We start from the raw sequence: 15,422 nt of genomic DNA on the forward strand, positions 1-15,422 counted from the left end.
ATACAAGCCTGCCTGTGTTTTTAGATTTTCAGGTCAGGGCTTACTCTCAGACCCTCACTGTCACAGGTATATCTCTTTGAGCACTCAAAAGAGCCTTCTTGGTCACTGCTCCCAGGCTATCGAATTTTCCTTTGAATGCACCTCAGTATGCACCTTCTCTGAACTCTTTTTGCCAGTAGGCAAAGACCTTCTTATTTAAGCAGGCCTTCAGTTTTAACTTAGGAGCCCCCGGTGGCCAAGGGGATAAAAGCCTCGTAACTTGAAGGTTGGGTTGCTGACCTGAAAGCTGCCAGGTTCGAATCCCACCCGGGGAGAGTGCGGATGAGCTCCCTCTATCAGCTCCAGCTCCATGCGGGGACATGAGAGAAGCCTCCCACAATGATGATAAAACATCAAAACATCCGGGCGTCCCCTGGGCAACGTCCTTGCAGACGGCCAATTCTCTCACTCCAGAAGCAACTCCGGTTGCTCCTGACACGAAAAAAAAAAGTTTTTACTTGGAGCAATGCAACAGATATGTTGCTTTCAATATGTATGAGGTTTTAATGTGTTTTTCGTGTTCTAAATTAATATTTGTATGTGGATTGTTGTTCAGTTCTCTTTAAATGTTTGTATTCAGATTGCTATTTTGTTCGAAAATCGTGTAAACCATTTGAGTTTCATGTGAGAGAAGTGTGTGTTTGTGTGGGTGTGGGTGTTAAATAAAAAATAAAAATATACCCTTTTTTCCAGAACTGACAGGCACAGGTACAATTGCCGTGATAGATTCAAATATTCAAAAGCATTCCTGATAACTGCAAAATCCATGACCTTCAGGCAGATTTTGACATTATTCAAAGTCATTTCCCCTGGCTCGAATAGGTGAGGCTAAAAACTAGCAAAATTATTTTATCACTGTCGTTTTGTGTCTCCAAGTTGTTTCCCACTTAGGACAGCCTTAAGGTGAACCTATCATGGAGGGTTTTCTTTGATGAGATTTGTTCAGAGAGAGTTGCCTTTGTCTTCTTTGGAGGTTGAGAGAGCATGACTTGTCCCAAGAGCAAGCAGTGGGTTTTCATGATTGAGAAGGGCTTCAAATCGTTGTCTCCAGAGTTGTAGTCAAACTATGCCACTCTGGTTCTTGTATGCTTTACACTGGACACACGGCAAAGGTGCTTTCTACTGGCACCACGGCTTTAAAATATTATATCACTGTTATTCTGGAACAGATTGTCAGAAAGGTGAATAATTTAGGTTGTTTCAGCTTTGGAATAAATTCTTGATGTTCCTTGCTTTAACAGCATTGAAAAATAATATATCAAGTAAGAGTGAAAATGAACCGTTCTATATTGTTTTTTCTTGAAGAGACAAGCTGTCTCAGCTTGTCTTGATCTCGTTAATACTCAAAAGATTTCTGACCTCTAAGACAAGACTGAGAAAACAAGCAGTTCTTTGTCAAGGTTTCTACAGGTTTGCAACAACAACAAAGGTCTGCATAAAACAAATGTCTGCTAATTTTGTAAAACAAAGCACGTATCCACTGCAAGTCCTGGAGGACTGATTGACTGATGAAAAGGCACCCCGCCCTCCACAAAAATCATTTTGTGTGTCAAATTTTTAAATGTCTGTGCACCATCATAGTTTAGCTTCATGCTTTGCACAAATTGTTCTCATGAATGCAAATGTTACCTGAAAAGCAATAGAAAATATGTTGCCATCTCACAGGAAAGGCAGAAATACTCTTCTGGGAAAACAATCCTGACATTTGTTGTTCTTGCATACAAGAATGAGGGAAGTAAGAATTTGCATCCCCAAATCAGGTACCCAATGAATGCATCAAGATGCTATATTGTTTGATGCCAGTGTACCTCAAGAATTACTTTCCCCATGTGAGTCCCATGGCACTATCAGGGATTCTCTGCCAAGATCATTCTTTGGATTTCTATTGCCTGTTGAAATGAGACAAGTGATGACTTGGGAACTGGATCTTTCTTTCAATGTTCATACTTCTTTCTGTGAAGGAATTACAATATGAAGACATAAAATATAAAGGGGATATTAATATTATCCATTGCAATGGTTGAAGAGTGGATAAAAGGAGAAACAACAACAACAACATAATGGATTATAACTAGAATACGTTTTTATAGCCATCGCTTAATGTCTAGCATTCATGAAATCAATAAAAAAAGCAAAGGACATTAGAAACTGCTTCAAACTACTTTGGAAAAGTGAGATACAAATCCATAATAATAAAAGGAAGTGGGTGCAGAGTTGTGGCAGCCATTGTGATTGATAACTAGTGTAACAGCAATTACTCCTCATGGTAGACGAATGAAACACCTCAAGAGTGTGCCTGGTTGTCATCTATGTTGTGTTGCTGAGTTTATTTTTTTTAAATTTTTATTTATTTATACTTGAAACTTATACATTCTTAAACAAATTTGCAATACAGAGTTATATATATCAAGCTCATATAGTATTTTCACTCTCTATATTACATACTCATATTATTTACCTTTTATTACCCCTCACCTAGTGCTATCCCTTCACCCCAGACCAGCCAGTTACAATATTTATTTCCAAAATTCCATTGTTTCTTTTACAGGTTTTTTCCCCTTACCTTCTACATATACAAACTCTATAAATTTTCCCCATATCTTCCCAAAATCATCCTTTTTTAATATCCCTCTTTTAATTTTAATCTTACATGTCAATTTATCATTTATTGCAATATCCCAAACCTCCTTATACCATTCTTCCAATTGGCACTCCTCACTACCTTTCCATTTTTTGGCTATTAACAATCTTGCTGCTGTTAGCAAGTTGGCGATTAGTTCCTTTAACTCTTTTGATACTTGAATATTATCCATAAATGACAACAGTGCTATTTCAGGCGTTCCTATTATTTCTATTTTGGTGATTCCCTTTATTTCTTTAAAAACGTTCTCCCAAAAATTTTGAACATATTTACAGGACCACCACATATGTATATATGTACCATTTTCCTGGCAGCCCCTCCAGCACTGCTTAGAGTATTTCTTATCAATTTGATTTAATCTAATTGGTGTGAGGTACCGTCTCCAAACCACTTTATAATAATTCTCTTTTATTCTTATAGACATGTTTTTTAATATACGCATATTCCACATTTCTTTCCAAATTTTAGGGTGTATTTCCTTATTGCAATCTAACTCCCACATTTCTTTAAGGTGATCCTGCTCCTGCTCTTTATCTATTAGCAATTTGTAAATATCACTTGTTATACCTTTGCTTCTTTCTTTTCCTTCCCTTCCTCCCCTTTGACTAATCATCTTCTCAAATTTTGTAAGTTCTCTATCTCCCTTATATTTCTTTCTTATTTCCCTTGCCCATCTTTCCAATTGTAGAACTTTATACCACCCAATACTCCCTGATAGTTGATTCCTTATTTCCCCTAGATTTTTCATTTTTGATTACCAATCCTTTAATTTCATAATTCCTTTTTCTTTAAATGTTCTTTCTAACTCCCTTTTGAGATTCATTGGGAAATTTTTTGTAATTAACACCGGTGTTAATGGGGAGATTGGTGGTATTAGTTTTTCTTCATACTTGGCCCAAATTTCTAATATATTTTTTAAAAAGGGGTTCCCTATTTTATTATACCATTTCTTCTCCGAATTCCTGGTTTTCCCTATGAAGAAAATATTTTCTAATTTCATATCTATATCTTTACTCTCTTCTTCTAAGCATTCTAAATCCTCTTGTCCTATAATCCCTTCAATAATATACATTAATTGATTTGCCATATAGTACAGTTTTAAGTTTGGTATTCCCAGACCTCCATTCTTTTGTATTTTATACCATTTTTCCTTATTGATTCTAGCCCTTTTATTCCCATTACAAAAGGTATTTATCATATTCTGCCAATTTGTAATTTCACCAGTTGAAATTTTGATAGGTAGCATTCTAAACAAAAAATTTATTTTGGGTAATATTTTTATTAATGCAATTCTACCAAACCAAGACAATTTAAGCTTGGTAAATTTAGCCAGAGTGTCTTTAACATTTTTTCTTAATCTGATTATATTATCTCTTTCTAAATTGCCAATTTCTTTAGATATGTTTATTCCTAAGTATTTTATTGACTTCTTTATTTTTATTCTACACAAACCCCCTTCTCTTATTCTCTCTTCCTCTTCTTAAGTGTAATTAAATAATAAAATTTCTGATTTGTTCCAATTACCTTGAAGGCCTGTGACTTCCCCAAACTCTGTTAAGTGTGTTTCTATTCTTTTTAACTGTTCTATTGGATTTTCAAGGGATAATACCGTATCGTCTGCAAATAAACATATTTTGTATCTTCCTTCCCTCCCTATCCCCTTTATATTTGTATCCTCTCTTATCATATTTGCTAATATTTCTATAACTATTGCAAATAGGGTAGGTGAAAGGGGGCATCCCTGTCTTGTCCCTCGGGTTAATCTTATTTTTTCTGTTAGGCCATCGTTTACTAGAATTGCAGCATAATTAGTTGAGTATAATTTATCAATCAATCCTCTAAATCTCTCTCCTAATCCAAATTTTTCTAATATTTTTTTTAATGCCGTCCATGAGACACAGTCAAATGCTTTGAATATATCTAGGGCCAATATCCCTGCCTTTGATTTTTCCCCCTTAATTTTATGAATTATATTTAGTACTCTTCCCACTAAATTTGACATATTTCTTCCAGGGATAAATCCACATTGATCTTTTTGAATATAATTATATATAAAGCTATTTATTCTCTTTGCCATTATTGCTGTCAATATTTTAGCATCTTGATTTATAAGGGAGATAGGTCTATATGAACCAGGATCTGTAGGATCTTTATTTGGTTTTAGAATTAATATGATCCTTGATTCTTGCCACGACGGTGGGATCTGTTCTCCTGCCATTATCCTATTATATAATTCTTTTAATTTTGGTACCAACATTAATTTAATTTTTTTATAATATTCCGGTCCCAACCCGTCCATTCCTGGGGTCTTCCCTCCTTTTAATTTATCTATAACCTCTTCTATTTCCTTTTCTGAAACTAATTGCTCCATGCTTTTTTTATCTATTTCTTGTAGTTCTATTTTCCAATATTTATCTATCACCTCCTCTATCCTATTATTTGGATTATCAACAGCTGTATATAGTTTTTGATAAAATTCTTGAAAAACGGCCAATTTTTCTTTCATTGAGATAGCTTCTCTGCCCCATTTATCTCTAATAGTTCCAATTAAGTTTTTACTTCTCTTATCTTGTGCTGCTCTAGCTAACATTTTAGAATTCCGATTACTATATTCAAAATATTCTCTTTTTGTATATATTGAATCTCTCTGTGCTTTTTCTAAATTATATTTTTCTAGTTCCTTCCTTTTTGCCAAAGCTTTAAGATAACTTTGTTTATCTTTGTCTTTTACATATCTCTTTTCTAATTCCTGGATTTCTAACTCTAATTTCTTTCTCTCTACTTCTTGCTCTCTTTTCAAATTACATGCTTCTTTTATAAAAAGGCCCCTTGTTACTGCTTTCATAGTATCCCACACCATTGCGTAAGAACATTGATTGTTATCATTAATTTCCCAAATTTCTCCTAGTTCTTTAGCTATTTTCTCTACCATCTTATTATTCTCTAATATTGCATTTCCTACTTTCCAATTCTTATATGTTTTATAATCCTTCTTTATTTGGAAATCCAAGCTTATTAATGCATGGTCTGAACATTTTATTACTCCTATTCCAGCATCTACTATCTTAGGTAACATGTTTGGTGAAACAAAAAAATAATCTATCCTAGAGAAATTTTGATGAGCCATAGAATGAAATGTAAATCTTTTCTCATTTCCCTTTAGCATTCTCCAAATATCAATCATCTTTTTATTCCTTATTACTTTACTTGAAATTGTATTTTTTTGTGTTTTCCCTTTCCTTTTCATTGTAAAATGAGATTTATCCATTTCCTCATCTATTATTCCATTAAAATCCCCTCCTAAAATCAAATATCCTTTTTGTATTCCCTCTATCTCTTTAAATATTGTTTCGTAAAATTCTGCCTGATTGGTGTTTGGGGCGTATACATTGGCTAAAGTAAAATCTTCACCACCCATTGTCCCTTGTATAATAATGTATCTTCCTAGTTCGTCTATCTTTGTTTCCTTAATGTTAAAACCACATTGATTTTGAATTATAATTGCCACACCCTTCGATTTAGATGTTCCATAAGATTTTATATGTGTTGCTGAGTTTAAAGCTGAAATTCTAAATAGGGGGTTTGCTTGAGGAAAAAAGATCAGAGGGGTATCTCATCAGGAAATTTTGGCCGGCATCTCAACATTCAAGAGAACATTTAAGTTGTTGTCCAAATTGCAGTGTATATTTAAAAATTGAGCTTCTTAGAAGCAATAAAGGGGCTCATCAGGCAAATAGAAAACTGTCGCACCCCAAGGCTGCAGGAGAACTCTGAGAAACAGACAGGAAGCCAGTATAATACTCAAGCGGTTTATTAAAGCATATATATATGTCTATGCTCAGTTAGTGAAATAAGTCAGTATTAAAAGTAGTCCTTAATATAAAGTCTTTTGCGATTTCAAACAAGTTCAGCAAAATCCTTTCTGTAATCCACCAGTGAAACGCGATAGTTTCACCCAAAAGTCAAGGATAGTTCTTAAACCAAAACCAAGAACCAAACGCTGCAAACTGCAACTGTAATCCAATTGGTGAGTCCCGTCTCAGAACAAGGAAAGCAACATAAACAAAGCAAAGTCAGTCTCAACTCAGGAACAAGGAAAGCAAGGTAACAAGGCGAGGTCTACTTGGAAGTAGCAGATTGCAAGGAACTGGAAACCTGGCTCGGTTTCCAAACAGGAATCAAGGCTGGGAACTGGATACTGGAACCTCTCCCGAGGAAAGGCAAAATTGACACCGCAATGAGGAACACAAAGGGGAACACTTTTAAGGAGATTCCAAGGTTGTGAGATTAAGGGAGTGCAGGACCCACAAAACTTCCCATGGGAAACAGTCATTATCGAGCCTCAGAGCTAACCTATTGCTTCTTTGAACCCCCTCCTTCTTGCTCCTATCTCTTGTAAAACACTCCCTCTGATTGATACCCCATCTTCGCCCAGGATAACACCATCTGGTGTAGGCAAGATTGCTGAGGCATCAGAATGTTCTCCAATTATCGGATCCCCCTGTGTAATAATATCAGGCAGCTGCAAGGCCAAGGGGGCTCGTTCTGGGCCTGGATCCGTAGCATAGTCTGCTTCCAACTCCAACTCTTGATGAACTATAGGCCGCGATGGCTGAGCCACAACAAAAACTATGTAGGCCACCCTCTTTTATATTAAATACACATTCATGAAGTGCCAGAATCAAGTCAATTGGTCTACTAGAAAACTGAGAGCATTTTTGTTTTCAAATAATAGGGAGTGGATGCATACTTTAATTTTACTTTATTAAGTACAACTCAAGCTCTTTGGCTATAAAAATGGAGTGAAGACATAATGTTGCACACAACTCACAGTCAGTGAAATATAGACAGAATGAAGTTTATTTGACAAAATAGTGTAGGCAAGAAAGAGTAGTCCTTAGTGGTGTCATGGTTATCAGGTGTCTCTTGTACCAGTTGATCACAATTGGAAATATTTATTTTTTCTGAGTTCAATCTGCACCATAATTTTGAAGTTATCTCTATTATAGAGATAACTTTCAAGGACAGGAATGATAGCCGAGTATTTATAGCCCAAAAATGTACCACAAGTTCTTTATTATAGATAGCTAGGATGGTATCCCCTTGTCTTGCGTAGTTAGGAAAGTTCACATATCCACCCCTGCACCCATTAGGAATGATGCACAAAGCTGTATATCCAGTATCTTGTTTCACCTTAAGCTTGGTCATTGTTGTTGTTGAGTCAAGTTACTGGATTATTAAATTAATGGTTTAGTATAGCAAGGTTCTTCTGGGAAATTCATGCCTTTTTTGAGGTATACTTAGGAGCAATGGTTTTATTCACGATGCAAATGATTGTTCTGGGGTGAAACACAGCAACTATATAATTTCATATAATTTAGATAGTTGAATGCCATTAAGCTACCATTGTTAAAACAGCTTTAGAATACTGAATTATGCAATTAAAGTTTATTGCCAATGCACCAGGTCACTTATGATCTACACCTAGATAATGCAGAGTGCCTAATGTAATATCGTACTATACATCCAATAAACTGAGAACAGCAGCTGTACAAAAGAGCCTCTATCCTAAGAAAGAGTTCATGCTGCTAATAATCACAATGTGGCTGAAAGTGAAATTAACTTAAATAATGTATCCATGTCTTTTGGTGAAAGTAGAATGTGGAAACAAAATGTGAAATCCTGATGGTATTTGCATGCCACATCTAGGTTTTTTAATGGCATCAGACATACTTTTTTGTATTCAAAGTGAGGGTGTGCTGCCTATTCATAGGGTTAGCAGTATACCTATATTTGCAGTGTGTCCCTTAAATATTGCCCCCATATCTTTCACTAATTCTTGTTACAGACAGAACTGTAAACAATATAAATTGCTGACCCCTTGTACCAATTCTTCTCCCACCTCCTTATTACCCATATATTAATAGCTGCTTGTTCTCCTACCTCTAAAGAAGGAAAGGCTTTCAATTCTATGCTATGAGATGTGGGAATTGTGAGAGGCAGCATCTGGTACATGTGTTATTCCCCACACCTACCCTGTGTTGTTTATGCTATTTACTGGGAGGTTTCTTGCTAATTGGGTGGAAAGTGTTGAGATACACAGCCAGGGGGTTTAAATGCAGAATTTTCATACAACACAGAGGAATGTGTCTTTCCCTCATCACTTCTTGATGCTACCTGTTTCTCAATCTGAACAGCCTTGCTTTTCTATTTATCTTTGGTGGATAAATAGCCAGGGAATTACTGCCTGGGTTAGCCTGTACACTATTCTCAATAACTCTTGTGGTCATTATGTATGAATATACTTTAACTTATATTATAAGCTGCCTTGGGTCCCAATTTGTGAGTCATAGAATCATAGAATCATAGAATAGTAGAGTTGGAAGAGACCACATGGGCCATCCAGTCCAACCCCCTGCTAAGAAGCAGGAAATCGCATTCAAAGCACCCCCGACAGATGGCCATCCAGCCTCTGCTTAAAAGCCTCCAAAGAAGGAGCCTCCACCACGGCCCCGGGGAGAGAGTTCCACTGTCGAACAGCTCTCACAGTGAGGAAGTTCTTCCTGATGTTCAAGTGGAATCTCCTTTCCTGTAGTTTGAAGCCATTGTTCCGTGTCCTAGTCTGCAGGGCAGCAGAAAACAAGCTTGCTCCCTCCTCCCTTTGACTTCCCTTCACGTATTTGTACATGGCTATCATGTCTCCTCTCAGCCTTCTCTTCTGCAGGCTAAACATGCCCAGCTCTTTAAGCCGCTCCTCATAGGGCTTGTTCTCCAGACCCTTAATCATTTTAGTCGCCCTCCTCTGGACGCTTTCCAGCTTGTCAACATCTCCCTTCAACTGTGGTGCCCAAAATTGGACACAGTATTCCAGGTGTGGTCTGACCAAGGCAGAATAGAGGGGGAGCATAACTTCCCTGGATCTAGACGCTATTCCCCTATTGATGCAGGCCAGAATCCCATTGGCTTTTTTAGCAGCCGCATCACATTGTTGGCTCATGTTTAACTTGTTGTCCACAAGGACTCCAAGGTCTTTTTCGCACACACTGCTGTCAAGCCAGGCGTCCCCCATTCTGTATCTTTGATTTCCATTTTTTCTGCCGAAGTGAAGTATCTTGCATTTGTTCCTGTTGAACTTCATTTTGTTAGTTTCGGCCCATCTCTCTAGTCTGTCAAGATCGTTTTGAATTCTGCTCCTGTCTTCTGGAGTGTTAGCTATCCCTCCCAGTTTTGTGTCGTCTGCAAACTTGATGATCGTGCCTTCTAACCCTTCGTCTAAGTCGTTAATAAAGATGTTGAACAGAACCGGGCCCAGGACGGAGCCCTGCGGCACTCCACTTGTCACTTCTTTCCATGATGAAGACGACGCATTGGTGAGCACCCTTTGGGTTCGTTCGCTTAGCCAATTACAGATCCACCTAACCGTAGTTTTGTCTAGCCCACATTTTACTAGTTTGTTTGCCAGAAGGTCGTGGGGGACTTTGTCGAAGAGTCAGGCAAGATATACTCAAAACAACCAAATAAGCAAGTTGAAGAATGTCTGGAGAGGGAAAATGTGGTTGCTGGGAATGACCTTTGCTTACCTATTCAGAAACAGGTGCTGGTTTGATGGATAAATACTGTGTTGTATATCAGTGTAGAGACCCGATATGCTCAGAACACAGGTGAGATCCTGGGGGGGAGGAGGGAACAGCAGCTGGAGGCATATTACTATAGATCAATATTGTTTGCAGTCAAGGTATCAATTAGTCAGTGACCACATTCTCCCTGTCTCAGATGCTGTTGCCCAAGGATACCAGGGAGAAAAGACACAACCAACACCTTTTTTATTCCTTAATTTTCTTGCAACCATGTTCTTGCAAACAGTCCAAGGAAAGAATTGGGAGTGTTCTTTCCTTTTGCCTTTACCAGACTGCTCCCATTTTTTACTTTGTTCATCTTTGGCTCTATTATGTTCCTCCTGTCCACATAACATATGGCAAAGATATAAATGGGAAAATCTCATTTGGTAGCAGTAAATTACCTCTATTTGATTTTCTTCCAGTTCTTTGTGACTTGTTTTTCACTGGAACTTTCTCTATTATCCATGATACATTATTATAATTTCACCATAGAATAGCTTTTTGGTTCCTTTAAGAGCACAACACATCATATGCCCCCGGTGGGGCAATGGGTTAAACCCTTGTGCTTACAGGACTGCTGACTTGGAAGTTGGGTTGCTGACCTGAAGGTTGCCAATTCAAATCCAGGGAGAGCACAGATGAGCTCCCTCTATCAAGCTCCAGCTCCCCATGCGGGGACATGAGAGAAGCCTCCCAGAAGGATGGTAAAAACATCAAAACGTCTGGGTGTCTCCTGGGCAATATCCTTGCAGATGGCCAATACTTTCACACCGGAAGTGACTTGCAGTTGCTCCTGACATGAAAAAAAAGCATAGACTATTATAGTGGCCATTGAGAGCAACAGAAAAATATTATGTGTGTTTGCAGGAGGGGAGTACACAATGGGCAATGCAAATTTCAAGAAATGGAGCGAAGTTTGTCTCATGAAACATTTCTGGAAGAAGGGATTGTAGTGGGAAGTGAAATAGTTGTAGGAGGAAACTCTTGGATCACCCTTATTCTCTTTCTCTGCTGTCTTTTGTAATAAACTGTTTCCTTACAGGTGTTGTGTGTTGACTTGGTAACAAGCAAACAATATAAAGCAATCGCAGTCTAGAGAGACAAGTTCTTCAGAGTGGTTTCCCTTTCTGCCAGCTGGAAACTTCCCATCAACCTTTCTCTGCTAACTTCAAACTTCTATGACCATTTTACAAGATGCAATCATAGTGCTCAAATTTCACTTTGCTGTGGCTGCAATCCTGTGAAATCCTGAGCTTTGTAGTTTGGTCAGATGCACCAGAGAAGGCCCCTCCCTAAACTGCGAATCCATACAATGTTTTCATAAAATGTTACCATGGCTGTTAAAGCAGCTTATCTCCCCACCACAACTACCACTTTGTTCTTTTTTCACATAGTACTTTTCTGTAGCTCTCTAAATGAGCATAGTTCTTAGGAACTTCTATAGGAAGACTGCACCTTAGTCACTGACCACAAAGTGTTAACCTAAAAAGTGTTACTAAACAAGGAGGGGTCTTTAAAAATCCATAAAGCCACTTCCTGTCTCTTTGGCCAAAAATCTGAAGAGCTACAACCAGTCAGTGTAAACAGTATGATCTAGATCAAGGGTTCTTAAACTTTTTCAGCTGTGGAGTCCTTTTTGAAGCAAAAGTTTCTTGTGGAGCCCCAATAAATGTTTATATATTATACATAATGTATATATATCAGGCATGGGCCGGGCCAGTGGCAGATGGATGGAGGAGTGTGTGAAGTAATTCACACAATGCAAAAAAGGAAAGAGAGAGAAAGAACAATACAATATTTAAAATGAAAAACAATTTTAACCAACATAAACGTAACAGTATTTCAGTGGAAGAACCCTGGGACCATCTAGCCCCTTCTGCCATGCAGGAAAAACACAATCAAAGCATCCCCAGTAGATGACCACTCTGCCTTTGAAATAATAATAATAATAATAATAATAATAATAATAATAATAATAATAATAATAATAATCCTAATAGCAGAAGCCCCAAAGACCATCCAGTCCAACCCCCTTCTGTCATGCAGGAAAAACACAATAAAAGAACTTCCAACAGATGACAATCCAGTCCCAACAACAACAACAACAACAACATGTAATAATGATGATGATGAATAGCAGAAACCACAAGGCCATCCAGTCCAACCCCCTTCTGCCATGCATGAAAAGCACAATCAAAGCACCCCCTGAGCAGTGGGAAGTATAGGGTTTTGGAAGCAAAGAAAGCCGGTGGAGGTCTGGGCAGTGAGAAAAAGAGTCTGGGCAGCAAGGAAGGTGGGAGAGAAATGGTATGTGCCCTAGGAAGATACTGCTCCTGCTGTTTCCAGCAGCTTAAAACTTTAATTTTCCTGCATTTCTCAGAAGGAGGAAAGAGGAGGAGGCAGGAAGCAGCACGCCACTGTGGAGCCCCTCACATCACCCATGGAGCCCCAAGGGATCAGCGGAGCACAGTTTGAGAACCCCTGATCTAAATAGTCCAATTGCCATGCTGTTTAATTAGAATACTAGTTCTCTTAAAGGTGAATCAGACTTATTCAGAAGCAATTGAGGAAGAAACATAATTTTAATTCATTGTTATCATTAGATGATGCAGCATGTTATTTTGAGCAATTTGTGTCACTACTTAAATAATCCTAAAGTGTCATCTTCAAGGAGGACACTAGAGCTTTTAAAGCAGAGAATTTAATAAAGAGTTTTGTAGTGATTGCCAAATGGGTAGCTCAAAAGACAAATGAATTCGTCTTTCAGAATTATTTATTGCTGGGGGACACAACCTGCATTTTCAAGAATTACATGGTGGCCACAGGGTTTAAGGGAACCCCTCCTGGATACTGTGACTTTTTCTCTGCATCCACACAATCATCCCACAGGCAACTAATCTCCCTTCCCTATCACACACATGTGCACAGGCGCGCACACACTTAATAACTTTCATTTAATAATTATCATTTTCCCCTTGATGCTGCAAGTAGAAGTAAATCTTCAGGATTGCAAAATGAATGATTGAAAAGAAGGCCTTCCAATTGGGTTGGATACCCAGGAGAAGTTCTCAGTATTTGGATCTTTCTCATAACGTGGGACATATTTTGTGGGAATTTTAATTGACAGATAGCTTGGGATGTAATTTTTCATTAATCACTATTGTGTTTGTTTCTTTCCTCCCTCCCTCATTCCCACTGTGTCTGTCTTTCCCTTCTGCCTTCAATAAAAGTGGCTGTTCTGCTATCTCCGAGTTCCTCCTGCTGTTCTGCAATAGGCCTGTTCCTGTCTAACCCTGAACGTATTCTGTAAGTCTTCCATTTTATTATTGTAGCATTACATGCTTCTATGTACCTGTCTATGTGTGTATATATGTATTCATTATAATTGGCTTCTTCAACTTTTTTCTTGTTCCATGGCTCATAGTTGGGCCTGGGTTGGAGGTGGGCTTGGGGATGGTGTCTCCCAGTTCTTCCCCCTCTGCACTTTCAGAACATGGCTTCACTGGGAAGCTTCCAGATGGTGGTGGAGAATTATAATCCTGAAGTACACCAGATGTCCTCAATCTGAAAAGGCGAGTCTACACCAGTTGCTACATGAGGCATTAGTATTCATAATTCCAGTAGCTAAAAAAACAAGGTCCAAAATACATGGACTAAATGTATTCTATACACTTGACTACTGCTACCATGAGCGTATTATGGTAATATACTGAAATTGGCCTAAATCTCTACTGAAATAGACCCACTGAATCAATAGATCTCAAGATGTTCATTGCCTTACCAAGATTGTTACCACGTTCCACTCCATTGAATGAATGTAGACTCTAGATTTTCCTAGATGAGGTTTCAAGAAGTTCCTTTAAGATGTGGTTTCAGCTCATTAAAACTCTGATGTGATATCACTCCTCAAGTCTTCTTTCTAATAATAAGGTTGAGAACAAGCTCTGAAGTACTGCAAATCTGGACATTTAATGCCCTGAATTGACTTCAGGACAATTCAGGACACACAAGAAAGCAGTCACCTCTGGCCATACTCCTAAGATGTTCTTTGCATGGATAACAATAATCTGTGTAGTCAAATCACTCATTACTCTTTTTTGTAATGTAAGTCCCGTCCTAAAACCTCCCTCCAGCATTGTGTTGAAAGCTATTTTTTATATCATCTTAATGCTTGTGGAAATCTTTATGGCACTTGTAGAGTAACAGAATTCTATAAATAAAAAAAGTCTGGAAATTTGGATACAGTTCATTAGGAAGGATGATGAAGAGCAGTTAATTAAGTGACATTCCCTATAGCATTTCCTATTATGGAGTTAGTTTTCTTCACATACTACTTTGGCTGTCTTCAGTTTTCCCAGAACAACATTCTCTCAAGCTGGAAGAATTTGACATTTTGACAGCCCTAATGAAGAAGTCTTGGAATGAACATCACATGTGACTATCAAAAATGACTCAATGGGACAAGATACTTCTGAACAAGAAGAAAATCCAAGGTTGTTATTATGCATACCAAGCTGTCACTATGGGCTAAGTTCCAGTATTATCAGTAAGTTAAATAGGCCTATCAAAATGGACTTATACTGAATGGGACTAATAGGGTGCATCTATTTTTATGAACATATTCTAGGGAGCAGTCCAGCACCTCTGGTTTTTAGTACAAAGAAATGGGATTTCTTGTTATGTGTACAAGTGTTTTCTAATGATAGTTAGTCCAAGTGTTTTCTAATGATACATGGTAAAGGATCAGAAAACGTTAGTGAATTTTGAAAGAGTAATGATGTAAAACAGGACTTGCAACAATAAATAAAACACAGTTAAAGGGTACATTGAGTGTTCTGTTTCACCTGGGCATAGTATTTTGTTATGCTGCTGCCACCTTTGTGCTGTATTTAGAACTGCATTAATTTTCCTTCTAGCTTTGTCAGTAGCTGCTCTGTTAGGTACTGGTAGACAATAACTGGTTTCTCCCTAGGTGGAATCTCTAATCAGGGGGCCTTCTTGTGCTTTTTTGTATCATCTTGAATTGTAGTCTGAAAGGAGCCTGGCTTCATATTTATCTTAATCTCATCCATCCCATTTTTTTTCTCTTCAGTTAAGCTAGTTCAAATATCCATTTATCTTTC

At 37.9% G+C, this 15,422-nt stretch overlaps 1 protein-coding gene across 3 annotated transcripts in view; it reads left to right on the forward strand.

Annotated features, from left to right (window-relative positions):
* htr4 (5-hydroxytryptamine receptor 4) overlaps positions 1-15,422 on the forward strand; it is a 245,588-nt gene that overhangs the window by 189,487 nt on the left and 40,679 nt on the right. The window contains exon 6 of one of the 3 annotated variants that reach the window (XM_062970455.1): positions 13,530-13,605. The exons of the other annotated variants lie outside the window; for them this stretch is intronic. Coding sequence (XP_062826525.1) covers positions 13,530-13,590 — 61 coding nt within the window. The 3' untranslated portion in view covers positions 13,591-13,605. The remainder of the gene's footprint in view (positions 1-13,529; positions 13,606-15,422) is intronic. 3 annotated transcript variants of the gene reach the window in all.

Source organism: Anolis carolinensis, chromosome 2 (genome assembly GCF_035594765.1).
Source record: "Anolis carolinensis isolate JA03-04 chromosome 2, rAnoCar3.1.pri, whole genome shotgun sequence".
Classification (NCBI taxonomy): domain Eukaryota; kingdom Metazoa; phylum Chordata; class Lepidosauria; order Squamata; family Dactyloidae; genus Anolis; species Anolis carolinensis.